Here is a 16,661-nt window from a genome sequence, read left to right on the forward strand (position 1 = left end):
TTACATTTGTCCTCTAGCCATCCCTGCTTAGCCATTTTGCACTTCCTGTCAATATCATTTTTGAGACGTTTGTATTCCTTTTTGCCGGCTTCATTTACTGCATTTTTATATTTTCTCCTTTCATCAATTAAATTCAATATTTCTTCTGTTACCCAAGGTTTTCTACCAGCCCTCGTCTTTTTACCTATTTGATCGTCTGCTGCCTTCACTATTTCATCCCTCAAAGCTACCCATTCTTCTTCTGCTGTATTCCTTTCCCCCATTCCTGTCAGTTGTTCTCTTATGCTCACCGTGAAACTCTGTACAACCTCTGGTTCTTTCAGTTTATCCAGGTCCCATCTCCTTAAATTCCCACCTTTTTGCAGTTTCTTCAGTTTTCATCTACAGTTCATAACCAATAAATTGTGGTCAGAGTCCACATCTGCCCCTGGAAATGCCTTACAATTTAAAACCTGGTTCCTAAATCTCTGTCTTACGCTTATATAATCTATCTGATACCTTTTAGTATCTCCAGGGTTCTTCCATGTATACAACCTTCTTTCATGATTCTTGAACCAAGTGTTGGGCGGCTTCCTCTCTCATTCCTTCCCCCCAATCCATATTCACCTACTATGTTTCCTTCTCTCCCTTTTCCTACTGACGAATTCCAGTCACCCATGACTATTAAATTTTCGTCTCCCTTCACTACCTGAATAATTTCTTTTATCTCATCATACATTTCATCAATTTCTTCGTCATCTGCAGAGCTAGTTGGCTTATAAACTTGTACTACTGTAGTAGGCGTGGGCTTCGTGTCTATCTTGGCCACAATAATGCTTTCACTATGCTGTTTGTAGTAGCTTACCCTTACTCCTATGTTTTTATTCATTATTAAACCTACTCCTGCATTACCCCTATTTGATTTTGTATTTATAACCGTGTATTCACCTGACCAAAAGTCTTGTTCCTCCTGCCACCGAACTTCACTAATTCCCACTATATCTAACTCTAACCTATCCATTTCCCTTTTAAATTTTCTAACCTACCTGCCCGATTAAGGGATCTGACATTCCACGCTCCGATCCGTAGAACGCCAGTTTTCTTTCTCCTGATAACGACGTCCTCTTGAGTAGTCCCCGCCCGGAGATCCGAATGGGGGACTATTTTACCTACAGAATATTTTACCCAAGAGGACGCCATCATCATTTACTCATACAGTAAACCTGCACGCCCTCTGGAAAAATTACGGCTGTAGTTTCCCCTTGCTTTCAGCCGTTCACAGTACCAGAACAGCTAGGCCATTTTGGTTAGTGTTACAAGGCCAGATCAGTCAATCATCCAGACTGTTGTCCCTGCAAATACTGAAAAGGCTGCTGCCCCTCTTCAGGAACCATACGTTTGTGTGGCCTCTCAACAATACCCTTCCGTTGTGGTTGCACCTAGGGTACGGCTATCTGTATCGTTGACGCACGCAAGCCTCCACACCAGCGGCAAAGTCCATGGTCCATGGGGAGGGGGGGGATAGTTATTACAGCTTAATTATTGTGCTTCGTAATATATGGACTGTAAGTAATGGAGTGCATCATACGATGGGCCCAAAGGATCCGAAATGCATCGTGTGATTGATGAAAACACAAAAAATTGTGACTGAAGACGTTATTATTCATACTTTCTGCGTACTGGATACAGTCACGTTCACAGCTACAAAATGTTGATGAAATTTAAAAAGTAAAAAATAAAATAATAAATAATGTGCCGTCAATCGGAAAAAATGGTACGTTCTGTGGAGACCTGTCACGTCTGATTGAGACACACGTAGAATGAGATTTTCACTCTGCAGCGGAGTGTGCGCTGATATGAAACTTCCTGGTAGATTAAAACTGTGTGCCGGACCGAGACTCGAACTCGGGACCTTTGCCTTTCACAGGCAAGTGCTCTACCATCTGAGCTACCCAATCTCGACTCACGCCCCGTCCTCACAGCTTCACTTCTGGCAGTACCTCGCCTCCTACCTTCCAAACTTTACAGAAGCTCTCCTGCGAACCTTGCAGAACTAACACTCCTGAAAGAAAGGATATTGCCACAGCCTGGGGAATGTTTCCAGAATGAGATTTTCACTCTGCAGCGGAGTGTGCGCTGATATGAAACTTCCTGGCAGATTAAAAGTGTGTGCCGGACCGAGACTCTAACTCGGGACCTTTGCTGTGAGGACGGGGCGTGAGTCGTGCTTGGGTAGCTGAGATGGTAGAGCACTTGCCCGAGAAAGGCAAAGGTCCCGAGTTCAGAGTCTCGGTCCGGCACACAGTTTTAATCTGCGAGACGCGCGTAGCTCGCCCAGGCCGCTGACAGCTGTCACCCTGGATATCAGCCCTCTGGTGCAACAATGTGATTCGCCGGTGTGGTATGCGGGCAGCGGCTACTGGCCGGTTGCCGCCAGGCGGTACAGGTGCCCGCGGTTGGCGTGGTTAGGGGGGGGGGGGGCTGTGGTGGGGGCTGGAGCTGCCGTAGCGGTAGTTCCTCCGCGGACAGGCGTCTGATCAGTCAGTCCTCCGCCTGCGCCGCCGCTGCCGCAATGAAACCGCTGCTGGGTTGGCTGTCGGCGCGCTGGCGCTCCATCATCCTGCTCGTGTGGCCGCTGGCGCTGCTGCCCCTGGCCGTCTCCCCCTACTCCGTGAGTACCGCTGCTGTCGCCAGGCCGCCAACCGCTTTCTCCCGCGTTCTCGCAGAAACTGCACGCTAAATGTACCCGTGAGCTATTCGTGGCATCTACATTTACATGGATACTCTGCAAATCACATTTAAGTGCCTGGCAGAGGGTTCATCGAACCATCTTCACAATTCTCTATTATTCCAGTCTCGTATTTATCTACTCAGCTACACTCATCTGGCGGCTGCACGGGTAGCGGAGGCTGTGTGGCGTTGGACTGGGCGGTTTTTTAGGTTAGAAGGCCTCGGGAAAGTACGGGGTGGGCTGCAATCTCAAAGGGTGAATGGCAAATACAGGACGTGCTTGGATCGAGGAACAGTCGGAATTGTAGTGGTAAATTGTTATAGTTGTGCTGGGAAAGTCCCTGAGCTTCAAGCGCTAATAGAAAGCGCAGAAGCTGAAATCGTTATAGGTACAGAAAGCTGGCCAAAGCCTGAAGTAAGTTCTGCAGAAATTTTTACGAAGTCTCAGACGGTGTTCAGAAAAGATAGATTAGGCAGAATTGGTGGTGGAGTGTTTGTGTCTGTCAGTAGTGGTTTATCTTGTAGTGAAGTCGAAGTAGATACTCCGTGCGAATTGGTATGGGTGGAGGTTATACTTAACAGCCGAACTAAGTTAATAATTGGCTCCTACTACCGACCCCCAGACTCCGATGATATAGTTGCTGAACAGTTCATAGAAAATTTGAGTCTCGTAACAAATAAATACCCCACTCATACTGTTATAGTTGGTGGGGACTTCAACCTTCCCTCGATAGGATGGCAAAAATATTTGTTCAAAACCGGTGGTAGGCAGAAAACATCTTCCGAGATTGTCCTAAATGCTTTCTCCGAAAATTATTTCGAGCAGTTAGTCCACGAACCCACGCGAATTGTAAATGGTTGCGAAAACACACTTGACCTCTTAGCCACAAACAATCCAGAGCTGATAGAGAGCATCATGACTGATACAGGGATTAGTGATCACAAGGTCGTTGTAGCTAGGCGCAATACCGTTTCTTCCAAATCCACAGGAAACAAACGCAAAATAATTTTATTTAAAAAAGCGGATAAAGTGTCACTAGAAGCCTTTCTAAGAGACAATCTCCATTCCTTCCGAACTGACTATGCAAATGTAGACGAGATGTGGCTCAAATTTAAAGATATAGTAGCAACAGCAGTTGAGAGATTCATACCTCATAAATTGGTAAGGGATGGAACTGATCCCCCGTGGTACACAAAGCAGGTCCGAACGCTGTTGCAGAGGCAACGGAAAAAGCATGCGAAGTTCAGAAGAACGCGAAATCCAGAAGATTGGCTAAAATTTACAGACGCGCGAAATATGGCACGGACTTCAATGCGAGATGCCTTTAATAGGTTCCACAACGAAACATTGTCTCGAAATTTGGTAGAAAATCCGAAGAAATTCTGGTCGTATGTAAAGTACACAAGCGGCAAGACGCAGTCAATACCTTCGCTGCGCAGTGCCGATGGTACTGTTACCGACGACTGTGTCGCCAAAGCGGAGTTATTGAACGCAGTTTTCCGAAATTCCTTCACCAGGGAAGACGAATGGAATATTCCAGAATTTGAAACACGAACAGCTGCTGGCATGAGTTTCTTAGAAGTAGATACCTTAGGTAAGTCTGCTCGGAATAGGGTTTTATCTGGTGACTTCAGTTTTATACTTTATGGAAAGAACGACCATGAGAGTAGTTTTCTATTATTTTTGTTGGTTGTGACAATGATTTTATCAGATGGTCTGCCTCATATGCCATGATGTCCGTATGGTTTTATAAATGTTAATCCACGTTTCAGGTATGTGGTTCTGTAATAATTGTAATGTATACAGGGTGTTACAAAGAGGTACGGCCAAACTTTCAGGAAACATTCCTCACACACAAATAAAGAAAAGATGCTATTTGGACATGTGTCCGGAAACGCTTAATTTCCATGTTAGAGCTCATTTTAGTTTGTTCTCCCACCTACGCTCAATGGAGCACGTTTACATGATTTCATACGGGATACTCTACCTGTGCTGCTAGAACATGTGCCTTTGCAAGTACGACACAACATGTGGTTCATGCACGATGGAGCTCCTGCACATTTCAGTCGAAGTGTTCGTACGCTTCTCAACAACAGATTCGGTGACCGATGGATTGGCAGAGGCGGACCAATTCCATGGCCTCCACGCTCTCCTGACCTCAACCCTCTTGATTTTCATTTATGGGGGCATTTGAAAGCTCTTGTCTACGCAACCCCGGTACCAAATGTAGAGACTCTTCGTGCTCGTATTGTGGACGGCTGTGATACAAGACGCCATTCTCCAGTGCTGCATCAGCGCATCAGGGATTCCATGCGACGGAGGGTGGATGCATGTATCCTCGCTAGCGGAGGACATTTTGAACATTTCCTGTAACAAAGTGTTTGAAGTCACGCTGGTACGTTCTATTGCTGTGTGTTTCCATTCCATGATTAATGTGATTGGAAGAGAAGTAATAAAATGAGCTCTAACATGGAAAGTAAGCGTTTCCGGACACATGTTCACATAACATATTTTCTTTCTTTGTGTGTGAGGAATGTTTCGTAAAAGTTTGGCCGTACCTTTTTGTAACACCCTGTATACATTACAATTATTACAGAACCACATACCTGAAACGTGGATTCACATTTATAAAATCATACGGACATCATGGCATATGAGGCAGACCATCTGATAAAATCATTGTCACAACCAACAAAAATAATAGAAAACTACTCTCATGGTCGTTCTTTCCATAAAATATAAAACTGAAGTCACCAGATAAAACCCTATTCCGAGCAGACTTACCTGCTGTGATTCTAGCGGTTCACAACCGGCCACCAGATAGTTTTAATTGTAGAATAACATTTTAAAATATTTGCATATCTTCGTGGAATACCCTGTATACTGACGTTGGACAAAAATATTTAAACATCGCGAAAAATATATGCTTGAAAATAAATGCAGATCCTACCCAAGGCTGCAGGTTGTGCTGTTGTATTTGACCAGGAACGGCATTTGTGCAACGTCTTCAGAACGTTGCAAATATCAGTCGTTTACTGTACAGTATTCTATGTAGTTGTGAGAGCATCTTGGGGCTACGTGAAGTCGAACGTAGGCAAATTGTTGGTGCTCATATGGTGAGTGCTTCCGTAACCAAGGTAACCGCAATGTTCGGCGCTTCAAGAGGCACCGCATCGAAGATTTATACCGCATTGGGAAACCTTGTCAGCACTAAATCAACGCGAAGGCAGCTCCACACACAGGGAATAGCAGGCAGGCGGGAATTTCAAAAACACACATCAGCGGTGCAAATGCCTGTAACAGCAAATCGTGCTTCCGAAGCCATAAAAATTGGCAGTGGAGCAATGGAAGAAAGTCATTTTGTAGGATGAGTCTTGCTTCACACTGTTTCCAGCTTCTGGCCGAGTTTACGTCCAATGAGACACAGGAGGGATTTGGGCAGCCGTTTCACGAGCCCTATGGTTTTTTCGCAAGGTCACATTACTGGCAAGGATTTTGCGACCGTTTTCGCTGATCACGTCCAGCAACTGATACCATGTATGTTACCCAATGATGATAGTGTGTTCCAAAATGACGAGGCCCCTATTTACGAAGCTCACATCGTCCAGGACCGTTTTTGGGAGAACGAGGATGAATTGTCGCATCTCGCCTGGGCACCATAGTCATCAGCTCTCAGTATTATCGGATCTGCTTTGGAGAGAAGGTTACGTGATCGCTATCCATCTACGTCATCTTTACCTAAACTTGCCATTATTTTGTACGAAGATCGGTATAAGAGTCCATGTCTACATTTTTCCTACACCGTATTCTGCATTATTATGTGTTGAATTTTGGATGTTTTCTTATTTTTGTCCACTCCCTGCAGATGTAGAATGACTGACGCGATACATACGTTCACAACGCGCGGCCTTTTACTTGTTGACTATTTGCTGGCACACATTTTATTAAATATGGTTCTCTGTTTATTGAAAACTACAGACAAAAATTACTTGCTGGAGTCTTATACGCTTACGCACATCCTTAAGACGACTGAAGACGCCTTGAGATCTCGAGCCGCAAAATGCAATGCAGCTGATGATCGCATTTTTGGTCACAATCTGCAAATTTTAATTCTACACTTTTGGGTTTTCCGCCGAGTTACTGATTCCATTTTTCTGCGCGATATTTCGGTGGCCAACCACGTGATCTCCTTCGAGCGCTGTGGACTGTGCGAACTGAGCGTACTCGCTGCCTGGACTCGAACCAGGCTGTATTGTTGGTGAAGCACCGCTATTTAAAGCAGAGTTGACTCTCTTTGATGCTCATTAGTTTTCAGAGCTCCCAATGTTATTCCGTGTAACACATGTTCTATCACCGTTGTCTGATGGATGAATTGGCCAGCGGGACCTTAATAGACTGAGTTCTGGAGTCCAAGCCTTGCTTAAATTGGAGCCTCGGACCCGCTTTTCCTATGTCATTCTTTCAACGCAATGTGCATCTTACGCGATAATAGCGAGCACCCCGAAAAATAAATCAGCGTAAAAATGGTTCAAATGGCTCTGAGCACTATGCGACTTAACTTCTGAGGTAATCAGTCCCCTAGAACATAGAACTACTTAAACCTAACTAACCTAAGGACATCACACACATCCATGCCCGAGGCAGGATTCGAACCTGCGACCGTTGCGGTCACGCGGTTCCAGACTGTAGCGCCTAGAACCGCACGGCCACTCTGGCCGGCAATCAGCGTAAAAAGGCCTAGCCTGACGCCGGGAGTCGAACTCGGCTATAAATGGCGTCACCATACCAACTAATTTAGTTAAATCCAGACAGCGAGTAAGCTTAACGACACCATTGGTAACAAATGAAGAAGACGACTGAGTCGGCCGTCGAAATATAGTGCAGAAAAATGGAATCACTACTTGGCTAAACACCCGAAAGCCAGGAAACCCCGAGAAATCACAATTTTGAATTTCTAGACTGAATTTTCACTCTGTGGCAGAATGTCCTTTGGTATGAAACTACCTAGCAGACTAAAACTGTGTGCCATGTCGGGACGCGAACCTCAGATTTTTGGAGTTTGAAGGCAAGCGCTCTACCAAATGAGCCACTAACGACCACTCTTCACAGCTTATCTTCCGCCAGAACCTCATCTCCTGCATTCTAAACTCACTGTCTTAAACTGCCAGGAAGTTTCATATCAGCCGCTGCAGAGTGAAAATTCGTTCTCCCAACAAATCCCCAAGCTGTGGCTAAGCGATGTCTCCGCACTATCCTTTCTTCCATCCTGGAAGTTTTGCAGGAGAACTTCCCCTAAATTTGTAAATTGTCCCTCCCCTACACTATTCCCCTTCTTTACAGTTTCAAAAAGCCGAACGGAATTAGAGTTCAGATTATGCTGACGATACGTTCCCCCGCAGTGTGGTACTCACTTTTTAATTTCTTGACAGACCCAACGCTATGGTTTATTACCCTGTCACTCAAGGAACGAGCGCGGCAAAAATTATAGCTTTTTAGGTGCCTCCGCTTTCGCGATCATTTGTGTGAGCCTATTTCCACAGTCACTGCAGGAATGACATGCTGAAACACATTCGTTGATTCAGCTGCGAACGCCAATTTCTTAAACTGTCTAAGTACGTTTTCGCAAGACGTCACTTCAAACTTGTAAACATTCATGTAATGTTTTTCCTTGAGTCGGATAAGCCTGCGAACATTCCAGCTGCCCTCCTTCTGTACGCTAGATGACAGGGTTTGTCCAATGTGTTACGGATCCCACACTCTGGAGCAATATTATAATACTGGCCATACAAGTGTATTGTAAGAAATGTTTTTCGTAGAAAAACTGCAGTAACCAAGGACCCTACAAATGAAGAAAAATTTGTAATTCACTAAAACAGCAACTGAGTATGTATAACCGTTATTCTTTGGTGACTCACATGACTGATTCCAGATGTGAATCAATCATTTAGTCAAAGGAAATATTAATTTCTTAAGGTGCATTACTTTATAATTTTATACTTTGAGAGCTAGCTGACAATCTGACCCCAGTTAATTATTTTGTCAAGATATTCCATATGCCCCCACAAGAATTTTAATAGTCGAATTTGTACTTTACAGTCGCCTTGGAAAGGGTATATACAGCTTATTCACAGATTTCATCCAAAATTCGGTTCTTGAATATTTCAAAATTTGTTTTTCTGGAGTTTTTAGGCGATTTTTTTTCAAATTTTGGAAGTTCATGCTGTTTACCGTAGCTCTTACATTATCTTGTGATACTTAACCCAGGTATGCATTGCATACGCTCTGTGACCACTCGTCGTCCATTCTGATGCGAGTCCAACCCATTTGATTTCTGATCTCGTTTTTAGAAAACTGCAGTTTCCCATTATCTAAGCAATGAATGAAATGTTTCGAGGGAGGTACTGACTTCAGTGCAATTTGGCACTGAAATAATTCAATGGTCAAAGTAGAAAATGTGTGCCGGACCGGGGCTCGAACCCGGATTTCCCGCTTTAGGCGAGCAGTCGTCTTAACCACTTTGGCTATCCGTGACCATTTTATGTCCGACCAAAATCCTCAACCAATCGCACAATAGTAAGGAGCGTCCCTGTGCATTTACCTCACTTGCTCACAGCGTTAGCTGCATTCCCCTAAGAGGTTTGGATCTTATCGTCCATCTGCACTGATAGCCCACACGTATATAGCACAATAAATGGAAGTCTGGAACGCTTTCCCGTGACAGAACCTGCAAGAGAATCCCACTCTGTATTCTCAAGCAATGCTACTCAATGGTGCGTCGAGTGACTAGTTGGATTCAGATGTTACGAATTAAATTTGCTCATAGTCAAGGCCTTTCACGAAGAACACATCTTTACATGACTCTAAACTCGCAGGAAAACACTTGTCTTTGCATCACGTTGATATCTTTTCGAAGCCTGATTGCATCTTTGTGCAACTTGCTTTTCTGATAAGCCGTCCATGTAGGTGGCCACATCTCTGAAGAGTTTGAGATTGTAACTAAAATTAGCTTCAAAGTTACAACTTGAACTTTAATGAGCTTCTGCAGTTCCCCGAGAGCCCAGTCCAAATAATTTCTCTGATTAATACTTTTTATTAATTATTTATCTTTTGAACATGTTGTAAGATGGATTCGTCTTACAAAGGAGGATTCCCAAGTGTCAATGAATGACCTTGATGAAACTTGGCGGGTATGTAGAGGGGGCAAAATCATGCAAATGCATTTTTTTTTGTTTGTGCTCAGTTTCAATTTTCATATAAAAGTTGAAATGTAACTGACGTTCTTGAAAACTTTAATCAAATTTTGAAAAAAATTGAAAATTTACAAATTACCCCACGACCATTAATGAATTTTGAGAAATGAAAACTTTTGTTACAACGTAAGTTAAAGAAGCTTCCCCGCCATATACATCCACGTGTATAAAGCTGGTTTCTGTAAGTTGTACAAAATGTGCTGTCGGATTTTGTGCAACGGAACTAATTACTCGTACAATATCTGAAAGTTGATTATAATTCTAATTATTGGTTTTTACGTATTCTGGTTTATGTTTTAAACTGTTATATTAACGTTGAAAATTAATTTTTTCGTTTTTTAGTTTACATTTCACATACTTATTAACTGGAAATAATAATAATTAACCCATTATTATGATAAAAAATCGTTAAAATAATGACAGTCGGTAAATAAATGCTTACATCATAACGTTTTTCTTAGAACATGCACACAAACGAACGAATTATCTCCCACACTGGGAAAGAAAATGTCTGTCAAATATCGCTTGATTTATTCATTCGTTTGCTTACCAGATTTCAGTGCCGTCACAAGAGCATTTGGGGCTCCATAAAGAGATTCTCGAATTCTCAGTCCAGACTCTCCATTAGATTCTTTTGAAACTATCAGTAGGTGGGTAAGCACTTTGCCGGCTGCAGAGACTGGTGGCTGAATCGTGTAAGTGAAGTTCTCTTCGTGGTGCATCTCCGTAGGCTCTTGAAGAGATCTCACAGTCAAACAGCTTACGTACCGTCAACAAACGCAGTCTGTTGACACGGTGCGTTCGAGTACGTACTGCTCGGCGCGCTATCTGCCAAAACAGTCGCTGCGACTTCTTCGTGACATGACGACTGTGATTTCAAGACTTCTATCGCTCATTATTAGCTGCTTTTGAAGAATATTATTTGAAGATTACGAAAGGATTGCAGTGCCCTGTTACCATCTCCAGCGGTCGGCACGTCCCGCTACCCGCATCCCAGAGATGCTGCAGTTTGTGGCCTGCAGTCTAAAGAGGTTCTCCAACTAGCAGCTCACGGGGTACAAGGCTGTACCGCTAGTTCGCGACACCATAGACCACGTCGTGCCTTCTGTTACTGTATGTAAGGCAGCAGTCTCGTCTGCCGTTTGCTGTTACTACGAAACTGTACATTGAACACGACTTCTGGATCTCGCTGCACTCTTCAGAACCTCTCTCCCACGGAATGCTCTTTGGGTTACTACTACGGAATTCCCAGAGAATTATATCAATTCGCAGGAAGCGTAACTGAAAGGTACCATTGTGCCAATGATTGGTGACAGCATAGATGGACATGCGAAACAAGGTACTGGGGTATGGTTTGATGGATCGGAGCCCCGTGATATAGCAATGATGGACGACGACTGTACATCTGACTGTGAAACACATGAGGAGGCCTTCATCCCAGGGAAAGAATGGAAAAATCGCTTTCATCCATCCTACATAAATAAAGCAAAGTTTCAGCAGTGAAACAGTTCTGACGCTGAAAAAAGTATGTTCTCCATGATGGCTCAAAACGTGATACGATGAAGGTAACACACTGTTGGAGGATATGGATCATCGACTGGTTATCCATGCTATTGACATTCAATAGTGTGCCTTGAGATGGGCAGGGACGTAAAGTTACATAATTTCAAGGAAAGGCCAAAATGGCTATTAAATTTTAAAAAGGCGCACGGAACGGTGTCTCGGAAAATAGCAATGTTTATAGCTAGATACTATATAAATTGTTGTAACGAATTTGTACCATAATAATGAGTTACTTATTATTTTCAATTAACACAATACACATATGTGAAAAACAAGCAAACAAACAAAAAACATGAACTGAAATGATAAAATAACACTTTACATAATACAGCAAAAATATGTGCAACAAGTAATTACAATAATAATGAACGTTTAGGTATTTTAATTAGGTATGTTGCACATACTCCGGCGGCACTTTTTCTACAACATATTTTCCAAAAAAGTTGTTACGGAAACTAGCGTTATTACATGTGGATATATGTGTCGTGAAATCTTCTTTAATTTATGCTATAACAAAAGCGTCCATTCTGCAAAGTTCATTAATGGTGGTGAGGTAATCTACAAATTTTCAATTTTTTCTTTTGAAAAGTTGATCATATAGTTTCAAGAATGTTACTTAAATTTCAACTTCTACATAAAACACACTTTTTATGAAACTTCCTGGCAGGTTAAAACTGTGTGCCCGACCGAGACTCGAACTCGAGACCTTTGCCTTTCGCGGGCAAGTGCCCTACCAACTGAGCTACCGAAGCACGAGTCACGCCCGGTACTCACAGCTTTACTTCTGCCAGTACCTCGTCTCCTACCTTCCAAACTTTACAGAAGCTCTCCTGCGAACCTTGCAGAGCTAGCACTCCTGAAAGAAAGGATATAGCGGAGACATGGCTTAGCCACAGCCTGGGGGATGTTTCCAGAATGAGATTTTCACTCTGCAGCGGAGTGAAAATCTCATTCTTGGCACACTATTTATATTTCGTGGTTTCGAAGCTATTCCCTCTAAATCTATTATGCCAAATTACCTTTCAAGGTGTGTTTTACCGCTTAAAAGTGAAACTGAACACAAGCAGAAACATTGCATATCGCATTATTTTGCCTCCTCTACACACCCGTTAAGTTTCATCGAGATCATTCATTGACCCTTGGGAATGTTCCCTTGGTAGTGGATCACAGCTTCTTCGGCAATCACCGCAGACGTTCTACGCGGATGGGATTCGGATTTTCGATAATACCGTCCCTCTGATATTGAATCTCATATGTGGGATTATATTACGGAAATGTTTTGAGTGCTTTACAGAGGACAGAAAGGGTCGCGAACATCAAGTAAACATATTTTAGTTTGAGTTACCCCTTTTTGAAAGTGACCAATTACGACAAGTGACGTAAAAGGATACTAGATAAAGGAATATGGTTTTTTTCCCAGGATGATAATCGAGGCTGAAGTAGAGACCTCGAAAACTGCAATAATGTATGCGACGAGCACCACCAGTAGAAAAATACATACCAATGGAATTCTTTGCTAACTGCGTTGCTCCTTGTTTGTAATATAATTTCTGCAGTGGGAATTTACACCTGCATATAATGTTCTACATATAGTGTTCTATGGCAGAAACCACGATGAAGTACGTGGCGGAGAGTAGATGTTTTACTAGAATAGTTTTCCCCTTTCTCATTCCATCCGTATGTCAAGAATGGCTGTCGGAATCCTTCTGCATGGGTTCGAATTTCTCCGCCTTCACCGACGCGGTCGTTAAGCAAGATATAACATGGAAGAAGTAATATGTTTATTATCTCGGATAAGACTGTATGTAGGCTTTCAGAATTCTGATATTAAGTATCTGTGCGGTGTAGAGCGCTTTTCGTGTTGGAGTTTCTTGAGTAACTCTTCTTTGAATTTTCAACCGATCAAGTTGAGCTGCAATTAATGTACGAAACCAGTATTTAGAAGGAGTGGGGTTCAAATCTCCATCCGAACATCTATATTCAGATTTTCTAAGGCTTCCCTAAACCCCAAATGCCAGGGTGGATCCTTTGAAATAGAGACGCCTAATTTCTATCCATGTCCTTGTCCCCTCCGTGCTGACTACGAAGTCTATAGAAAATTAAACTCTAATTTTTCTGTTTTACTCTTTTATAGGTTAGCTCTAGCGTGATAACCACTTTAGCGTAATGCGATTCGAGAATGATTCCCACTTTTCGCTGCTATATGCCTACAGCCAAAAGACGTATATGCTACTTCCGGGGGATACTTTCAATTTTACACAACACTTTCGCTTCGCAGCAACCTGTTAGTGGAGAGAAGATCTAAATGAAACTTTTATTAGAAATTCGGATCCAAATCAAAATTTTATCCATACTTCTGTAGCATCGAGTCTGCTTATTATTCGTTTGTCTACTTCCGTACGCAATGATAACAGCGTGAATTAGTGTTGTGAAGTACGACGCAGAGGTAGTTCATTCGAAACATGGCGGCGAAAGAAAATTTTACTATCCATGACAGTCTCGTATTAGGAGGAGAAGAAATGGAGTACAATTCATTATCGTCAGCCTATATCCCCCCCCATGAACCATGGACCTTGCCGTTGGTGGGGAGGCTTGCGTGCCTCAACGATACAGATAGCCGTACCGTAGGTGCAACCACAATGGAGGGGTATCTGTTGAGAGGCCAGACAAACGTGTGGTGCCTGAAGAGGGGCAGCAGCCTTTTCAGTAGTTGCAGGGGCAACAGTCTGGATGATTGACTGATCTGGCCTTGTAACACTAACCAAAATGGTCTTGCTGTTCTGGTACTGCGAACGGCTGAAAGCAAGGGGAAACTACAGCCGTAATTTTTCCCGAGGGCATGCAGCTTTACTGTATGATTAAATGATGATGGCGTCCTCTTGGGTAAAATATTCCGGAGGTAAAATAGTCCCCCATTCGGATCACCGGGCGGGGACTACTCACGAGGACGTTGTTATCAGGAGAAAGAAAACTGGCGTTCTACGGATCGGAGCGTGGAATGTCAGATCCCTTAATCGGGCAGGTAGGTTAGAAAATTTAAAAAGGGAAATGGATAGGTTAAAGTTAGATATAGAGGGAATTAGTGAAGTTCGGTGGCAGGAGGAACAAGACTTCTGGTCAGGCGAATACAGGGTTATAAATATAAAGTCAAATAGGGGTGATGCAGAAGTAGGAATGCGGGTAAGCTACTACAAACAGCATAGTGAACGCATTATTGTGGTCAAGATAGACACGAAGCCCATGCCTACTACAGTAGTACAAGTTTATATGCCAACTAGCTCTGCAGATAACGAAGAAATTGATGAAATGTATGATGAGATAAAAGAAATTATTCAGGTAGTGAAGGGAGACGAAAATTTAGTAGTCATGGGTGACTGGAATTCGTCAGTAGGAAAAGGGAGAGAAGGAAACATAGTAGGTTAATATGGATTGGGGCTTAAAAATGAAAGAGGAAGCGGCCTGGTAGAATTTTGCGCAGAGCATAACTTAATTATAGCTAATACTTGGTTTAAGAATCATGAAAGACGGTTGTATACATGGAAGAACCCTGGAGATACTAAAAGGTATCAGATAGATTATATAATGGTAAGACAGAGATTTAGGAACCAGGTTTTAAATTGTAAGACATTTCCAGGGGCAGATGTGGACTCTGACCACAATCTATTGGTTATGAACTGTAGATTAAAACTGAAGAAACTGCAAAAAGGTGGGAATTTAAGGGGATGGGACCTGGATAAACTGAAAGAACCAGAGATTGTACAGAGTTTCAGGGAGAGCATAAGGGAACAATTGACAGGAATGGGGGAAAGAAATACAGTAGAAGAAGAATGGGTAGCTTTGAGGGATGAAGTAGTGAAGACAGCAGAGGATCAAATAGGTAAAAAGACAGGGCTGGTAGAAACCCATGGGTAACAGAAGAAATTTTGAATTTAATTGATGAAAGGAGAAAATATAAAAATGCAGTAAATGAGGCAGGCAAAATGGAATACAAACGTCTCAAAAATGATATCGACAGGAAGTGCAAAATGGCTAAGCAGGGATGGCTGGGGGGCAAATGTAAGGATGTAGAGGCTTATCTCACTAGGGGTAAGATAGATACTGCCTACAGGAAAATTAAAGAGACCTTTGGAGAAAGGAGAACCACTTGAATGAATACCAAGAGCTTTGATGGAAACCCAGTTCTAAGCAAAGAAGGGAAAGCAGATAGGTGGAAGGAGTATATAGAGGGTCTATACAAGGGCGATGTTCTTGAGGACAATATTATGGAAATGGAAGAGGATGTAGATGAAGATGAAATGGGAGATATGATATTGCGTGAAGAGTTTGACAGAGCACTGAAAGACCTGAGTCGAAACAAGGCCCCCGGAGTAGACAACATTCCATTAGAACTACTGACAACCTTGGGAGAGCCAGTCCTGACAAAACTCTACCATCTGGTGAGCAAGATGTATGAGACAGGCGAAATACCCTCAGACTTCAAGAAGAATATAATAATCCCAATTCCAAAGGAAGCAGGTGTTGACAGATGTGAAAATTACCGAACTATCAGTTTAATAAGTCACAGCTGCAAAATACTAACGTGAATTCTTTACAGGCGAATGGAAAAACTAGTAGAAGCCGACCTCGGGGAAGATCAGTTTGGATTCACAGAAATGTTGGAACACGTGAGGCAATACTGACCCTACGACTTATCTTAGAAAATAGATTAAGGAAAGGCAAACCTACGTTTCTAGCATTTGTAGACTTAGAGAAAGCTTTCGACAATGTTGACTGGAATACTCTCTTTCAAATTCTGAAGGTGGCAGGGGTAAAATACAGGGAGCGAAATGCTATTTACAATTTGTACAGAAACCAGATGGCAGTTATAAGAGTCGAGGGCCATGAAAGGGAAACAGTGGTTGGGAAGGGAGTGAGACAGGGTTGTAGCCTGTCCCCGATGTTATTCAATCTGTATATTGAGCAAGCAATAAAGGAAACAAAAGAAAAATTCGGAGTAGGTATTAAAATCCATGGAGAAGAAATAAAAACTTTGAGGTTCGCCGATGACATTGTAATTCTGTCAGAGACAGCAAAGGACTTGGAAGAGCAGTTGAACGGAATGGACAGTGCCTTGAAAGGAGGGTATAAGATGAACATCA

At 42.7% G+C, this 16,661-nt stretch overlaps 1 protein-coding gene across 4 annotated transcripts in view; it reads left to right on the plus strand.

The window, feature by feature from the left end:
* The first annotated feature begins 2,536 nt into the window (after window positions 1-2,536).
* Window positions 2,537-16,661, plus strand: part of LOC126419292 (protein I'm not dead yet-like) — a 263,495-nt gene continuing 249,370 nt past the window's right edge. For all 4 annotated transcript variants that reach the window (XM_050086458.1, XM_050086460.1, XM_050086459.1 and 1 more), the window contains exon 1: window positions 2,537-2,650. In XM_050086458.1, the coding sequence (XP_049942415.1) occupies window positions 2,552-2,650 (99 nt within the window). In that variant the 5' untranslated portion in view covers window positions 2,537-2,551. The remainder of the gene's footprint in view (window positions 2,651-16,661) is intronic.

The sequence above is a fragment of the Schistocerca serialis genome, chromosome 9 (assembly GCF_023864345.2).
Source record: "Schistocerca serialis cubense isolate TAMUIC-IGC-003099 chromosome 9, iqSchSeri2.2, whole genome shotgun sequence".
Classification (NCBI taxonomy): domain Eukaryota; kingdom Metazoa; phylum Arthropoda; class Insecta; order Orthoptera; family Acrididae; genus Schistocerca; species Schistocerca serialis.